This window comes from Bos taurus, chromosome 8 (assembly GCF_002263795.3).
Source record: "Bos taurus isolate L1 Dominette 01449 registration number 42190680 breed Hereford chromosome 8, ARS-UCD2.0, whole genome shotgun sequence".
Lineage (NCBI taxonomy): Eukaryota > Metazoa > Chordata > Mammalia > Artiodactyla > Bovidae > Bos > Bos taurus.
Window position 1 is genome coordinate 48,356,795 of NC_037335.1, and position 17,200 is coordinate 48,373,994.

A 17,200-nucleotide genomic window follows, 5' to 3' on the forward strand; every position below is an offset into this window, starting at 1 on the left:
CCAAAAAACCATTCATTCATTTAATATGTAAGAAATACCAGGCACTGTTCTAGGCATAAGACACCTGGTTTTGTGGCACTTTTATTACTCTGTGTATCTGTGTGTGTGTACTGGGGGAAGGGAAGCAGAAATAAATAAAAAAGCATAAAATAAATGAAATTAGCTATGATAAATGCAATAGCAGAAACAAGATAGTTTAATGCAATAGAAACTGCGAGGGATAGGGTTGTGCTATTAGCTTGGTGTTGGAGGTAGATTACGCCAAAGAGCTGACATATGAGGCAAACCAGTGATGAGAAGGGGCTTCCCTGGTGGCTCAGTGGTAAAGAATTTACCTGCTAATGCAGGAGACTTGGGTTTGATCCCTTGGTCAGGAAGATCCCTGGAGAAAGAAATGACAACCCACTCCAGTGTTCTTGCCTGGGAAATCCCCTGGACAGAGGCGGCTGGTGGGTTACAGTCCATGGGGTGGCAAAAGAGTCATACATGACTTAGTGACTACGAGGAGCCAGTCAGTATCCACAGGAGGCATTAGGGGCAGAAGGATCCACATGTACAAATGTCCTGAGTGGAAACAAGTTGTTCTTTCTGGAGGAACTTAAGAGAGGACTTTGTGCACATGCTGTAGGGTAGGACTGCTGACCTAGTCTCTGTCTTAGCAACTACCCAGTCCAAGTTCCATTTTCACAAACAAGGATGATAAGGATGCTGAGGCCCACTTGCATGGACCAAAAAACTCTTGATTCCTAATCCAGCACTCTTTCCACCAAGCCATGCCACACTGCCATTTCTGGTAACTTGGCTTGAGTACTTAATTTTTCCCCCCTGTACAGTTCAGTTGAGTTCAGTCGCTCAGTCATGTCCGACTCTTTGCGTCCCCATGAATTTCAGCATGCCAGGCCTCCCTGTCCATCACCAACTCCTGGAGTTCATTCAAACTCATGTCCATTGAGTTGGTGATGCCATCCAGCTATCTCATCCTCTGTTGTCCCCTTCTCATCCTGCCCCCAATCCCTCCCAGCATCAGGGTCTTTCCCAGTGAGTCAACTCTTCTCATGAGGTGGCCAAAGTATTGGAGTTTCAGCTTTAGCATAATTCCTTCCAATGAACACCCAGAACTGATCTGCTTTAGAATTGACTGGTTGGATCTCCTTGCAGTCCCCAAGGGACTCTCAAGAGTCTTCTCCAACACCACAGTTCAAAGGCATCAATTCTTCGGCAACTCACACAGTACAACTCTCACATCCATACATGTCTACTAGAAAAACCACAGCCTTGACTAGACAGACATTTGTTGGCAAAGTAATGTCTCTGCTTTTGAATATGCTGTCTAGGTTGGTCATAACTTTCCTTCCAAGGAGTAAGCGTCTTTTAATTTCATGGCTGCAATCACCATCTGTAGTGATTTTGGAGCCCCCAAAAATAAAGTCTGACACTGTTTCCACTGTTTCCCCATCTATTTCCCATGAACTGATGGGACCAGGTGCCATGATCTTAGTTTTCTGAATGTTGAGCTTTAAGACAACTTTTTCACTCTCCTCTTTCACTTTCATCAAGAGGCTTTTTAGTTCCTCTTCATTTTCTGCCACAAGGGTGGTGTCATCTGCATATATGAGGTTATTGATATTTCTCCTGGCAATCTTGATTCCAGTGTACAACTGGAAGTAAATCAAAGAGATTCATTTATTTTAGGTATGAGAAAAATTGGAGTTGTTTGTGGGTGGACACAAGGGCCAAAACGTTAGCCTCAGGTGAACAAAAGAACTTTGGGGTCAAGATTAACCTCCAGTGGTGGGAGCCCAGCAATTCTGTAGGACATGCTTCCAGAACATCAGGTTAAGACAAATTCTGCAACCCACAGAAATGAAAATGAAACTGGTTGGTATGGTGAAAGAAAAGTGAAAGTTGTGTCTGACTCTTTGTGACCCCATGGACTGTAGCCCAGGAGGTTCCTCTGTCCATGGAATTCTTCAGGCAAGAATACTGGAGGGAGTAGCCATTTCCTTCTCCAAGGGATCTTTCCAACCCAGAATTGAACCCAGATCTCCAGCACTGTAGGCAGATTCTTTACCATCTGAGCCACCAGGGAAGCCTAAGAATACTGGAGTGGATAGCCATCCCCTTCTCCAGGTAGGCAGCCATAACAGACCTGTCACCCTGGCACTGAACTTGTGCCAGGTAAGACCTTGTGGTTGAATAGGCCCAGAGTTGAGCCACAAATAGCTAAGAGTTAAAAGGGCAAGAAAGCAGGTAGATGTGACTCTGGGTGTGCCAATTAAAGGCAGAGGAGAAAGCAGATGCAGTAATCAGTTAAAGTTACAGGTCTGGAATCCTGAATCCTCCAGCTCCTCCCTTCACCTCCGGCCCCCTGCATGGGCGACAGCCACCAAGGGTTAAAAGAATCGCTATGTGAGCGGTGATTTTGGAAACTCAAAGAGTTAACTGTATCAAAAACTAAAGCAGGGGAGGAGAGAAAGACTGGAACCAACTCACGGGAGACAAATCCTATTGGCATCGAGGAGGCAGGAAGCCAGCCCCTGGGCGCGGTCTGCAGGGGGCAGGCGATAGCGCGGAAGCGGGGGCAGGCCGAGGCCTGAGCGGGTGCCGGCTCGGCAGCTGCCCGCAGCCACAGGGAGTCCTCGCCGCGCGTTCGGCCGGTGCGCCCTCCTCCGCCCGCGGACTCCGCGCTGCGCTCCACCGCTAACATGTGTGCCGCCCGGATGCCGCCCCTGGCGCACATCTTCCGAGGGACGTTCGTCCACTCCACCTGGACCTGTCCCATGGAGGTGCTACGGGACCACCTCCTTGGTGTGAGCGACAGTGGCAAAGTAAGCGGGTGCGGGGTCTGGCGCACCCCGACGGGCGGGCGGACAGGTGCAAGGAATCTCGCCCGGTGAGCCACGGACTCCGGAGTTAGCTCGGTGCGGAGTTGAACTTAAGGGTTTGGCTCTTTCCGGGAGAGCCCTGGTGCTGGGTTCGTGAGTTGGAATGGAAGTAAAATGTTCCCAGGTGCTGGGAGATGTAGAGTACGATTGGTTCCACAGCCTTGCAGGCTTCGGTGGAAGGGGGAGCGAGGCTGTGCCCTCTCAAATCTTGAAATCATTAATAAACTAGCACCTTGCTTCATTCATTTTTGTATCTCAGGCTCCTGGCATAGCATCGCCTAGGCGCTCCGTAAATTTGATTGAATTTATTGCGAACGAAATAATAGAAGAGTCATTTGATCAGTGTTGTTGAGCCCTTTCAGTGCATTCGAATAAGTTAAGAACTGATTTCATTCATCTAATCATTCAACAAACAACATATTGATACTAATGATCCAGACTAGACAACTTGTAATACTAGAAAGGATAGTCAGAGAGAAATTTACCGCCTCACCGCCCCCCCCCCACCCCCACCCCCCAGCCATTTGCATCAAAACAAGCAGTTCCATTTTAAGGTTCAAAATGTCTTCTATGAGTGTATCTTTCGCACTTCTATTTCCAAAAATCAGGATTTAAAGACGTAGGTAAATTGAGTGTTCCATACACACCAGTGGTAATTGTATTGGCAGTGGCCTTGCCAGTTTCAGAGGAAGCCATTCCGTTTTTAGGAGAAAAATTAAAGATAGAGATGGGATATTTTTGAGCTTTTCCTCAACTACCGGTTTGGTTAGCAAAAGTACACATATTTGTGACTTGTCAGCTTGAAGATGCTATTCCTGACTAAAGATGCTTCCCAGTCAGTGACACTTTTGAATCATGACTCTTACATTTGGGGATAACTAAATCCTATTTTCTTATGGTGCTTAAAAATCTATATTCTGTGTATATTCAGGGAGCTTGCTGTTGTGTTTCCAAGGTGATGAGACTCTCAGAGCTCCTCCAATTGGGAAGACTCCAGTAAAGCCCATGGCTAATGAATTGTTGCCTTGGGTACTTGACCCTCAAGTTTCAGGGACCCCTTAGGCTTGGGGCAAGTCCCCAGAAACAAAGGAAGAGAGACTGCTAAACTAAGGAAAGATTAGAGATATTTGCTTAATCACAAGAAGCTGTTCAACAATTAGGTTTCTTTTACGATCTACATTTCCATTTCCAAAATTTGAAATGGTAGGATAGCAGGTGAGAGAATTGGCTAGTGGATTGCCTTTAATCAGTGGTAAGGAGGAAGAAAAGGAAGTAATTTATCTAAAAAATTTACCATTCCTGGGGGTTGTACAGAAGAATAAAAGAGTGTCCTGAACGTGCAATTAGTAGTTGAGTCAGGGAGTCTATTTGTAACTAAGGAGCATACTGAAGTTATAAATTTAGAAAAATACCATTCCCCCACAAGAAAGAATTAACTAGGAATTGCATACAAACATAAGTTAATCAAGTGGATTAGATTTACAGTATAAAATGCACTAATCGGTGAATGGGTAACTGTTTATCCCTCTCCTCTAGGTGCAAGTAGTTGATTCCTGATTGTAAAGGGTGGACATGTCACATATATTTTAAGACTTGATTCCCTCATTTTGAAAGTGGGACTGCCTGGTCTTTAGAGTTGCTGGGATAAATATATTATTCATTAAAACGTTTTCAAGATTCTTACAGAAAATTGTATCCCCACAAAGTAAGTAAATATGCAGAATCATCTTGATCTTTGCATTTTTACTGAGCACCCAATGCTGTTTCCAAACCTTGGGATGAATCAGAAACATCTGGGGTGTTTGTTAAAATGCCATTTCCTGGGCATCATCTTCCAGAGAATCTGAATCTGTAGATCTGGAGGAAGTCCTCAGAAGTGGCGTTCACAAAAGTCCCAGGAGATTTGGGCACGGGTGGTGGATGGGTTGAGAGAAGGCAATGGCACCCCACTCCAGTACTCTTGCCTGGAAAATCCCATGGACAGAGGAGCCTGGTAGGGCTCCAGTCCATGGGGTTGTGAAGAGTCAGACACGACTGAGCGACTTCACTTTCACTTTTCACTTTCATGCATTGGAGAAGGATATGGCAACCCACTCCAGTGTTCTTGGCTGGAGAATCCCAGGGCCGGGGGAGCCTGGAGGGCTGCTGTCTATGGGGTTGCACAGAGTCGGACACAACTGAAGCAACTTAGCAGCAGCAGCAGTGGATGGGTTGCATGTTGGGTAACCTCAGTATATAGGTTGCGTGATGGAACTAGTTGTAGGCGGGTCTTGGGTGCTCAGTTCTTCATTTCAAGCCCTGGGCTTGTGTAGCATCTCAGAGGGGACACGATTTCCCCTGTCTTCCTTCTCCCTTCTCCACCTAATCTTTCATTTTATTAACTTCATTTAGGCCCAGAGAATGATAATGACTAGCTACTTTTAATTCATCAATTAAAACTCATTCAAAATTAGGTTAATTTTAAAAAATTCTCTAGTCAACAATTTAGTATTGGGCATTTTGAATTGAGTTAGTTTTTCTACTTAAGCAGCATGTAGCTTTTTGAAAGAGAAACTCCAGCATGTGTAATTCATTTGCAGATAGGTAATTGTGAGACACTGAGTGCTCACATATTATTAAATTGTTTAATTCTTCCCACTGGGTCAGGTTGACTTTAAAGATAGGTAAAAGATGTCTTGGGTCTTTAAAGCACATTTACCTGAGAACAAGAGCGAGGAAGAAAATTGTTTTGGAGGTATTACCTTGGGGTAGCAGCAGCAAATCCTATGTAAACCAGAGTTCAAGTCGGGTCTCTACCACCTACCTGCTCAAAGCCCATGGGTGAGACATTTAACCTCTCTGAGCCCCAGTTTCTGTATTTGTAGAATGAGATTTACTTCTGCTAAATATTAAATGAGATAATGTATGAAAATGCTTGTCACTTAGTGGATACTCATCACATACCATGTTCATTTTGTCCTCTTTCTTCCCTCTGCACCTAGCAAATCCTTAACCTCTTGCTCACTGTAGCATTTTTGCCTATCTCCACATGATGATATTCATAAGGTGAACAGGTGGAGAAGGAAGCTTGGCCCAAGGTGAATTGTGTGGGAGGTGGGGGAGGTCACTGGACCTCTGCTTGCAGCGTCACTGCTCATGCCAGTGACCCTCTGGGAAGAACAATTTAAAGAGCATTTGCTGCCAGGTTTCCTAGTACATTACTTTCAGTATCTCTTTTATTCTTCAATGTAATTATTTCCTCTTAAAGTTGGGAAAGTTGAGACTTGAGAAATCATGCATCCAGAGATGGGTTTTGAATTAACATAACCAAAGCCCGTATTCTCTTTACTAGAGTAGCCCACCTCTTTGAGGCACAGTCACTGACCTCAAAGAACATGCACTGTTGGCAAGAAAGCTTAGACTTGTACTTATTGTAAAAGTGGACTGCTTCCTGAGTGAAACAATGGGCTCACTGCTAGAAATACACTGATGAATGAAATATGCAAACTCGACCCTGCCCTTGTATGACTGATCATTTAGTAATTAACAGAATCTGCTATGACCTTCAGAACTTGAGCTAATCTTTAGGTGGGGTAATCTAAGATCATGGCATCTGGTCCCATCACTTCATGGCAAATAGATGGGGAAACAGTGGAAACAGTGGCTCACTTTATTTTTGGGAGCTCCAAAATCACTGCAGATGGTGATTGCAGCCATGAAATTAAAAGATGCTTACTCCTTGGAAGGAAAGTTATGACCAACTTAGCATATTAAAAAGCAGAGATATTACTTAGTCCACAAATGTCTATCTACTCAAGGCTATGGTTTTTCCAGTGGTCATGTATGGATGTGAGAGTTTGACTGTGAAGAAATCTGAGCACCAAAGAAATGATGCTTTTGAACTGTGGTGTTGGAGAAGACTCTTGAGAGTCCCTTGGACTGCAAGGAGATCCAACCAGTCCATCCTAAAGGAGATAAGTCCTGGGTGTTCATTGGAAGGACTGATGCTGAAGCTGAAACTCCAAAATGTTGGCCACCTGATGTGAGGAGCTGACTCATTTGAAAAGACCTTGATGCTAGGAAAGACTGAGGGCAGGAGGAGAAGTGGACGACAGAGGATGAGGTGGTTGGATGGCATCACCAACTCAATGGGCATGGGTTTGGGTGGGCTCTGGGAGTTGGTGATGGACAGGGAGGCCTGGTGTGCTGTGGTTCATAGGGTTGCAAAGAGTCGGACACGACTGAGCAACTGAACTGAACTGAAGGTGGGAAGAAGGCTTTGCTGTGTGTGGAGTGACATTTCAGTGATGTTCTGAAGGATAAGTAGATTTGAATAGGTAGGGAAGGCAAAATTGGAGATAAGGAAGAGCCTTTTAGGTAGAGGGACAGCCTGTGCAAAGGCTATTGGGTAGGAAGGAATGAAAGCGTAAAGGTGGTTAGAATCAAAAGTTCTAGGAGAAGGATAACCCAAGATAAGACTGGAGAGGTAAACGGGGCAAAATCTTGGACAGCGTAGAAAGTTTGGGGAGGAATTTACCATGGCCAAGTTTTGCATTTTTTAAAGATCATTCTAGCTTTAGGATAAAGACTGCATGGAGAGGAGTTAAGTCCAGGCAAGGAAATTGACAGGATCCTGTTGCAATAGTTTAGGTGAAATGGGATGTGAGTTATAAGAGATGAAATGTAATGTATCAATTAAGAAATGATTTCTCAGTAGTATCTGTATCACTTATTATCTATGTGAATTTGAACAAGTTACTTAACAATTCTATTTCCAAGTCTCCTCATGTATAAAATGATTACTATAATTTGTCTCATAGAGTTGTTAAAAGATTAAATGAATTAATAATTGTAAAGTGTGTAGAATAATGCCTTGCAATGAAGCACATGCCCAGTAAACATAAACAGTTATCAGCAATGGAGATGAAAAGAGGTGGACAGAATTGGTAACTATTTCAGGTCAAATCAACTGAATTTGATAACAGAATTAGGAAGATGTTTGTGAATGTATTAAATTGTATGGTGAGCTACAAATTGGTTGGTGATAGGAAAAACTTGATGAAGAAAGCCTAAATTGAACTGGACATTAAAGAACACATAGGACTTGAACATTCAGAAAAGAGTTAAATAGCCGTGGTTAAGGGAATGAGTCAATGTTCTTTAATTTCCAAAACTACTCAGAGGAGCAAGAGTTGTATTTCACCTGAAACTGCATCATCTTGCTTTGTTAGGAGTTCTCATAGTCTGAATCACAAATCTTAGTAGTTGTGTATCATCTTTTCCTTTTGCTTAGGCTGGTGAAGATCTTCTGATAAGCTAAAGACTTCAGAATATCTCATGATCTTGAAGAGGGAATTTAGGATAAGCTATTTGTTCTGAGGCTGCCAGATCAGAGCTTCACTTTCATTAGAAATGTGTGTCCATGGCCAAATATCACATTTTCTTCTTGTAAATTCCCATTTTCTGGAAGGCAGATTGCTTTGTTCAAAATGCTTATGGCAGACACTGTTGGTTACCCACTCGGTAGTCATAACCCCTTCTTTCTTATTAACACTTTCTGAATTTGATAACCTGTAATACTTGGCTCATAGATATATCATGGTGTAAGCCATCCACAATAATCATAATTCTGCTTGTTGGATACTTATTTCTGTAACTTCCTGGTAGCTAAGGGTGGTCAGTGGTGGCATTCCAGCATACAGGAAGTCATCTCAGAGGATTCTGGGAAATATTTTTATCCCTAAAAAATAGACATAGATGTGGAAAGAGAAGTCCTTCCTTTATTAGATGTTTTCACGTGAGGAATGGGGCTGCTGCTGCCACTGCTTGGGTCAATGAGGAAAAATTAAGAGGTTTCCAGAGGCACCAACCTAGTCCCTCTTTGAACATATAGATGTGAATAACATCATTGAACAGTTAGCTGTCCCTGGAGCTTTCCAAGAAGTCCCTTGACTTATTCCATGAAATAACAAAATGTCTTCATTGTCTACTTCATTGTCTACTTCTCTGTCAGTTGCAGCTCAAAGCACCTCTAACAATTACACTGCTTTGTCAAAGAATTACATTATTTTTCAAAGAACTGCTAGCTGCTTTGTCCTTTTTTTCATTTCTATCTTCTCCTTATTGGCCAAAAATGTCAGTGTCTCCCCAGGCACCCATATCAGGACTCAGGCCCCCTAACTGGGCCCTGGGATATCTTTGTGTATACCCCTTTCCATTGTCATTGGCCCTGTCCAGGCTTCCATTGTCTTTCCTCAAGTATTATAGGAACCTCCTAACAGTTTTCTCTCCCCCATTCTAATACCTCCTCCTCATTATTGACAGTTTCTTTCTTGAAGGATGGGTAATGTCATGTATCTTCTCTTTGCTGTATCATAGCAACCACCTGTGACTCTCTGGTGCCTCTAAGATCCAAATGCCCCTGGAACACATTTCAGGCATGACATTTGGCCCCAAGCTGCTTTCTTAATACTTTTCCCTGCTCCATCCTTCTTGCTTGCAATTAGGAGTAGGGTTACCATGAGCTCAGAGATTGCTGCTGCTGCTGCTAAGTCACTTCAGTCGTGTCCAACTCTGTGTGACCCCATAGATGGCAGCCCTCCAGGCTCCCCCAGCCCTGGGATTCTCCAGGCAAGAACACTGGAGTGGGTTGCCATTTCCTTCTCCAATGCATCAAAGTGAAGTCGCTCAGTCGTGTCCAACTCTTAGCGACCCCATGGACTGCAGCCCCCAGGCTTCTCTGTCCATGGGATTTTCCAGGCAAGAGTACTGGAGTGGGGTGCCATTGCCTTCTCCCAGGGATATCTATGCCAATTTCTCACTGTGTCCCAGCACATCCTATCATTTTACACCTCCACGTTTTTGGTGTGAATCCCTCAGCCTGGAATAGTCCTCCTTTATATAAATCCCTTTTCCACTCTACCTCTATCAAAGTGAAATCTTGTTCTTTCTCCAAGGCCCAGTTCTAATATCCCCTTCTTCCCAAAGGCTTCTTTGACCACCATCCCCCAGTTGAAATAAATTACCTTTTGTTTTTCCATAAAATTTTGCATGTATATTCAAACCAGTGTTTTCCTGGTGGTTAAGTGCATGGCTTCTGGAGTCAGACTATGTGGATTCAAATTTCAGCTCTGCCACTTATTTGGAAAAATTTCCCAACATATTAGAGCCTTGGTACCCTCATTTATAAAATATGGACAACAATAGCACACTGAAGGAGAGGTGAGGCAGATGAGATAGTATGTGTAAAGCATTTGGCACATAGTAATTGCTTAACAAATATTGGGCATTGTTATTATTTTTTCTCACAAAGTGATTATTTACTTTTGCCTTTAATTATACTTAGCTCTATAGAATATTCTCACTCACTGAATTGATTTAAAATTCTTTGACAAATGGGAGGTGAACTGGGGAGAAGGTAACATTTATTAAGTCATAATTTGTGTCAGACACTCTGTCAGACTCTTTATACAACAGTCCCGAGATGAGACATCATCATCATCTTTGTCATCCCTATCCTACAAATAAGGAAACGGAGGTTCAGAGAGTTAGCTGGTTTGACTGCAGTCATGGCAAGTGAGTGGCAAGGCCAAGATTGACACCCAAGCCTGTCTGATTTCTAACATGCTTTCCAGGGGTTCTGGCTGCCTCCTCTCATGAAGAGCGCTGGCACTCCTTTATCTTTAAGGCTCCTCAACATTGTCTTACTGTTTGTAACACAATGTAGGCGATCAGAAAAGTGTTTTGAAGGGGATACGTAGTGATGTGATGTAGTGGATTATCGTGTGTGGTAATTTAGAAAAAGACATTTCTGATTCCAGAGAGATTTTTAAATAAAGCACAACTTGATTTACTCTTTGAGGCCTTAAAGCGGTGCTGCTGAATGTGACTGGAATTTGCTGTCCTTCCAGTTGCATAAAGTTGTCTGTTAATTCCTGGAATGTCTTGGCAGTCTGGTTGATTCATTGCTGTGAGGCAGCATAGGTATTGGTGTATCTTACACATGGCTGACTGCTTGTGAGGTTCTGACGGGTACAGAGGTGGTGGACAGGATGTCCTGCAGGCCTATGGTATGCCCATTCACTTAATGGGCATTGATCTGACTTTGTTCAGTTGCTCAGTCGTGTCTGACTCTGCAGCCCCATGGACTGCAGCACGCCAGTCTTCCCTGTCCTTCACCATCTCCCAGAGCTTGCTCAAACTCATGCCCATTGAGTCGGTGGTGCTATCCAACCATCTCATCCTCTGTTGTCCTCTTCTCCTCTTGTCTTCAGTCTTTCCCAGCATCAGGGTCTTTTCCAGTGAGTCAGTTCTTCGCAACAGGTGGCCAAAGTGTTGGAGCTTCAGCTTCAGCACCAGTCCTTCCAGTGAATATTCAGGGTTGATTTCCTTTAGGATTGACTGGTTTAATCTCCTTGCTGTCCAAGGGACTCTCAGGAGTCTTTTCCAACACCACAGTTCAAAGGCATCAGTTCTTTGGCACTTAGCCTTTTTTATTGTCCAGCTGTCACATCTGTATATGACTACTGGAAAAACCATAGCTTTGACTATACAGACCTTTGTTGGCAAAGTAATGTCTCTGCTTTTTAATATGCTGTCTAAGTTGTCATAGCTTTTCTTCCAAGAAGCAAGTGTCTTAATTTCCTGGCTGCAGCGATTTTGGAGCCCAAGAAAATAAAATCTGTCACTGTTCTTATTGTTGATCTGACTATTTAGTATGGATAAAGGTCAGGGTGGACTTCCCTCACTTGCAGGAAGAAAAATCTAATTGGTCATGTGTTTACAATCCCCTTTCTGTAGAAAGGAATTAAGGCAGTTCCAGGGCATGACTTCCTTGATGGCTCAGATGGTAAAGCATCTGTCTACAATGCAGGAGACCTGGGGTGGATCCCTAGGTCAGGAAGATCCTCTGGAGAAGGAAATGGCAATCCACTCCAGTACTATTGCCTGGAAAATTCCATGGACAGAGGAGCCTGGTAGGCTACAGTCCATGGGGTCACAAAGAGGACACGACTGAGCGACTTCACTTACTTATTTACTTAGAAGAGGGTGTAGGCAAGTGGTGATGCTTTTATACATGTAAGAGAGAAGAAAAAGTTAGTTGTTGACATAAAACAAAACTATAAATTAAGGTGCATTGTGAAACGACTTACATTCTTACTGGTTTCTAACTGTCTTAGGCACCAGCTGTTGAAAGGATATGTTGCCTAATTGGCAATTGCTAAAAGCAGTTGCACAAGGGAAACACAGCTATTCTTTTTTTTAAAAAACTTTTTATTTTGTATTGGGATATAGATGATTCACAATGTTATGATAGTTTCAGGTGAATAGAGAAGGGACTCAGCCATACATGTACATGTTTCCATTCTTCCCCAAACTCCTCTCCCATCCAGGTTGCCACATAGAAACACGTCAATTCTTAATCACAGTTTCAGTTTTAGTGCTTGTGATTTCTCTGTTCATATTTTCTGTTTCTTCCTGGTTCAGTCTTGGGTGACTGTACCTTTCTAAGAATTTGTCCGTTTCTTCTGGGTTGTCCATTTTATTGACATACAGTTGTTCATAGTAGTCTCTTATGATTCTTGGTATGCCTATGGAGTCAGTTGTAAATTTCTTTTTTTTTCATTTCTAATTCTCACTGCTGATTTGATTCTTCTCCCTTTTTTTTTTCTTGCTAAATCTGACTAAAGGTTTCTCAATCTTTTTATCTTTTCAAAGAACCAGCTTTTAGTTTCATTGGTCTTTGCAATTGTTTTGTCTCTATTTCATTTATTTCTGCTCTGATCTTTATGATTTCCTTCCCTCTACTAATTTTAGCTTTTGTTTGTTGTTCTTTCTCTAGTTGTTTTAGGGGTAAGGTTAGGTTGTTTATTTGAGACTTTTCTTGTTTCATGAGGTAAGATTGTATTGCTATGAACTTCATTCTTAGAACTGCTTTTGCTGCATCCAATAAGTTTTGGATCTTGATGCTTTCATTTGTTACTAGGTGTTTCTTTTTTTCTTTTTCCTTCTTTGATTTCTTCAGTGATCCAATGGTTGTTTACCAGCATATTGTTTAGCCACCACATGTTTGTGAGAAACACACCTATTCTTGATGCTGGTTCAGATGGGAATTTCTCCTAGGTGGACATTGTGTCTTATAATTAAAGTCTTAACAACTTTCCTGTGCAAGGTAGCATTTTGTAGAATTGCCTCTCTTGAGCTGCAGATGTGACAGGAAGAAGAGGGTTCATAAAACCGTTCTGTAGGGCTAAAGCTGTGGGGAAGGGGCTGTGGGAGGTGTTCCAGGTACCTAGGTCTTGGCTGATCTGAAATTGTCCTAGAGATAGGCTTCAGGCTGTCAGAGGGATGGGCAGGACCACAAGTCTCCCAGGCACTCCTCTTAAAGGTGGTCCTTTTTATGGAGTTATGATGAACACCAAGAGGGAGGAACCTAGTATTAATAGTTATTGGCATAAGCCTGGAGTGAAGCTGGTTTTCTGTGGCCAGTAAAATGTAGAACCACCTGCCTTTACTGATAATCCAGTTTTGTGGATGTTGAGGAGGCTAAAAGAGTCTGTTCAATAATTTTATTTTTTTTCTTTTAATTTTATTTTATTTTTAAACTTTACAAATTGTATTAGTTTTGCCAAATATCAAAATGAATCCGCCACAGGTATACATGTGTTCCCCATCCTGAACCCTCCTCCCTCCTCCCTCCCCATACCATCCCTCTGGGTCATCCCAGTGCACCAGCCCCAAGCATCCAGTATTGTGCATCGAACCTGGACTGGTAACTCGTTTCATACATGATATTATACATGTTTCAATGCCATTCTCCCAAATCTTCTTACCCTCTCCCTCTGCAACAGAGTCCATAAGACTGTTCTATACATCAGTGTCTCTTTTGCTGTCTCGTACACAGGGTTATTGTTAGCATCTTTCTAAATTCCATATATATGCGTTAGTATACTGTATTGGTGTTTTTCTTTCTGGCTTACTTCACTCTGTATAATAGGCTCCAGTTTCATCCACCTCATTAGAACTGATGGAGTATTACTCAGCCATTAAAAAGAATACATTTGTTCAATAATTTTAAATTCATTTTTATTGGTGAGAAATACTCTTCCTAGAAGGCATGCCAGTTTTTAGCCTGCTTATCTTCCATTTCACTTGGGTGCAAGCTCATTGTCTAAGGCTCACCTCAAGTACCATCTCCAAAATCTTTTTACTACTTCCCTACCCTCAAAGTGTTCTCTGTGTGTATAACCATCTCTTTTTAAAAAGTTAATTTTTTATTGAGGTATATTTGCTTTAAAATGTTGTGTTGTTTTCTTCTATACAGCAAAGTAAATCAGCTATATGTTTGCATATATCCCCTCTTTTTTTGAATTTTCTTCCCATTTAGGTCACCACAGAGCTTTGAGTAGAGTTCTCTAGGCTATACAGTATGTTCTCATTAGTTATCTATTTTGCAAATAGTATCAATAGTGTATAAGTATCATCTCAATCTCCCAGTTAATCCCACTCCTTTTCCCCCTAGTTATCCATACATTTGCTTTCTATGTCTGTGTCTCTATTTCTGCTTTTCAAATAAGGTCATCTATACCATTGTTCTAGGTACCACATATACGTATTAATATACAATATTTGCTTTTCTCTTTCTGACATAGTTCACTCTTTCTGACAGTCTCTAGGTCCAACCACATCTTTAAATGACAAGTTTCACTCCTTATAATGTCTGAGTAATATTCCATTGTGTATATGTACCACATCTTCTTTATCTACTCCTCTGATGATGGGCATTCAGGTTGTTCCATGTCCTGGCTACTGTTAATAGTGCCGCAGTGAATGTTGATGTGCATATATCTTTTCAAGTTATGGTTTTCTCTGGGTATATGCCCATGAGTGGGATTGCTGGGTCATGATAGTTCTTTTTTAGTTTTCTAGGGAACTGCCATACTGTTCTCCATAGTGGCTATATAAATTTACATTCCGACCAGTAGTATAAGAGGGTTCCCTTTTCTCCACACCTTCTCCAGCATTTATTGTTAGTGGATTTTTTGCTGATGGCCATTCTAACTGGTGTGAGTGATACCTCATTGTAGTTTTGATTTGTGTTCCTCTTAATAATCAGTGATGTTTGTGCATCTTAAATAGTCATTTGTCCAAAGAAGACATACAGGTGGCCAGCAAACTTATGAAAAGATGCACAACATCACTAATTATTAATCGTCTCTTTTATTGACTTTTCTTCTTACACAGTATGTATCTACACTTGCTGACCATGTACCTTATTTGTTTATATTTTCACTCAAATTGATTTTAAGTCTAGTCACATGGTGAAAGAAAGTAGAAGAAACCTACTACTTATCAAGCACAGGATTTTGCAAATAATTTAGGTGCTTAATAGATATTTAATAAATCAGTGGATTCTCTGAAGCATTATAAAAAACTGTTGTACAAATTGTTTCAATCTTTGTTGAGAATATTTCTAAACTATATTTGTGTGTACTTTAGAAAGTACAATATTGCATATAATTTAATCTCATCTGTAGTGACTTTTGTTACACAAAATGTAAATATTCAGAAGTTAATTCTGCTGATTAAATTTATTCTGGTTTGAGAATGATATAACTTTTAAGAGGTTTTTCTTTTTTATCAAAACACAGGAATTGGAGATTACTCTTTTTTGTAGTCTAGTACTTACAAATATTTTTACACATTTAATCATTCATTCTACAATATTGAATACCTATTATATGCTGTGAAAAGAAGGGAGGTGAAAAGCAAAGGGGAAAAGGAAAGATATATCTATTTGAATGCAGAGTTCCAAAGAATAGCAAGGAGAGATAAGAAAGCCTTCCTCAGAGATCAGTGCAAAAAAATAGAGGAAAACAATAGAATGGGAAAGCCTAGAGATCTCTTCAAGAAAATTAGAGACACCAAGGGAACATTTCATGCAAAGATGGGCTCAATAAAGGACAGAAATGGTATGGACCTAACAGAAGCAGAAGGTATTAAGAAGAGGTGGCAAGAATACACAGAACTATACAAAAAAGATCTTCATGACCCAGATAATCATGATAGTGTGATCACTCACCTAGAGCTAGACATCCTGGAATGTGAAGTCAAGTGGGCCTTAGTAAGCATCACACGAACAAAGCTAGTGGAGGTGATGGAATTTCAGTTGAGCTATTTTAAATCCTAAAAGATGATGCTGTGAAAGTGCTGCACTCAATATGCCAGCAAATTTGGAAAACTCAGCAGTGGCCAGAGGACTGGAAAAGGTCAGTTTTCATTCTAATCCCAAAGAAAGGTAATGCCAAAGAATGCTCAAACTACCACACAATTGCACTTATCTTACATGCTAGTAAAGTAATGCTCAAAATTCTCCAAGCCAGGCTTCAGCAATACATGAACTGTGAACCTCCTGATGTTCAAGCTGGTTTTAGAAAAGGCAGAGGAACCAGAGATCCAATTGCCAACATCCTCTGGATCATGGAAAAAGCAAGAGAGTTCCAGAAAAACCTCTACTTCTGCTTTATTGACTATGCCAAAGCCTTTGATTGTGTGGATCACAATAAACTGTGAAAAATCCTGAAAGTGATAGGAATACCAGACCACCTGACCTACCTCTTGAGAAACCTGTATGTAGGTTAGGAAGCAACAGTTAGAACTGGACATGGAACAACAGACTGGTTCCAAATAAGAAAAGGAGTACCTCAAGGCTGTATATTGTCACCCTGTTTTTTTAAACTTATATGCAGAGTACATCATGAGAAATGCTGGGCTAGAGGAAGCACAAGCTGGAATCAAGATTGCTGGGAGAAATATCAATAACCTCAGATATGCAGATGACACCACCCTTATGGAAGAAAGTGAAGAGGAACTCAAAAGCCTCTTGATGAAAGTGAAAGAGGAGAGTGAAAAAGTTGGCTTAAAGCTCAACATTCAGAAAACTAAGATCATGGCATCCAGTCCCATCACTTCATGGCAAATAGATGAGGAATCCGTGGAAACAGTGGCTAACTTTATTTTTCTGGGCTCCAAAATCACTGCAGATGGTGATTGCAGCCATGAAATTAAAAGACGCTTACTCCTTGGAAGGAAAGTTATGACCAACCTAGATAGCATATTCAAAAGCGAGACATTACTTTGTCCACCAAAGTCCATCTAGTCAAGGCTATGGTTTTTCCAGTAGTCGTGTATGGATGTGAGAGTTGGACTATAAAGAAAGCTGAGCGCCAAAGAATTGATGCTTTTGAACTGTGGTGTTGGAGAGGACTCTTGAGAGTCCCTTGGACTGCAAGGAGATATAACCAGTCCATCCTAAAGGAGATCAGCCCTGGGTGTTC

The 17,200-nt window shown here is 41.6% G+C and overlaps 1 protein-coding gene across 2 annotated transcripts in view; it reads left to right on the top strand.

Moving 5' to 3' along the window:
* Positions 1-2,593: 2,593 nt before the first annotated feature.
* GDA (guanine deaminase) overlaps positions 2,594-17,200 on the top strand; it is a 127,355-nt gene continuing 112,748 nt past the window's right edge. Inside the window, exon 1 of one of the 2 annotated variants that reach the window (XM_010807880.4) lies at positions 2,594-2,828. In XM_010807880.4, coding sequence (XP_010806182.1) covers positions 2,706-2,828 — 123 coding nt within the window. In that variant the 5' untranslated portion in view covers positions 2,594-2,705. The remainder of the gene's footprint in view (positions 2,829-17,200) is intronic. The other variant, NM_001192620.3, reaches the window with a different exon arrangement.